A 206-nucleotide genomic window follows, 5' to 3' on the forward strand; every position below is an offset into this window, starting at 1 on the left:
GGCGAGAGGCTGTAGGAGTCAGGGGCGGCGGTCCCAGGGCCCAGTGGGCTGCTGGCCTGGTGAAAGCTGGGGGACGAGGCGTAGGCCGAGCTCTGGGGCTTCCCAGAGCCGTAATGGCTGTTGATCCCGTGGGGCTGGTGGGATGGGGAGCCCTTGAGCGGCTCCGAGACGGCCGGGGGGAAGGTGAAGCGCATGGGGGGCTGGCT

At 70.4% G+C, this 206-nt stretch overlaps 1 protein-coding gene across 1 annotated transcript in view; it reads right to left on the bottom strand.

Moving 5' to 3' along the window:
- Positions 1-206, bottom strand: part of KMT2D (lysine methyltransferase 2D) — a 29094-nt gene that overhangs the window by 17712 nt on the left and 11176 nt on the right. Inside the window, 1 exon segment of the mRNA XM_031064566.1 lies at positions 1-200. This exon segment is cut by the window's left edge and continues 238 nt beyond it. Within this exon segment, the coding sequence (XP_030920426.1) occupies positions 1-200 (200 nt within the window).

This window comes from Geospiza fortis, unplaced genomic scaffold (genome assembly GCF_000277835.1).
Source record: "Geospiza fortis unplaced genomic scaffold, GeoFor_1.0 scaffold599, whole genome shotgun sequence".
NCBI classification, from domain to species: domain Eukaryota; kingdom Metazoa; phylum Chordata; class Aves; order Passeriformes; family Thraupidae; genus Geospiza; species Geospiza fortis.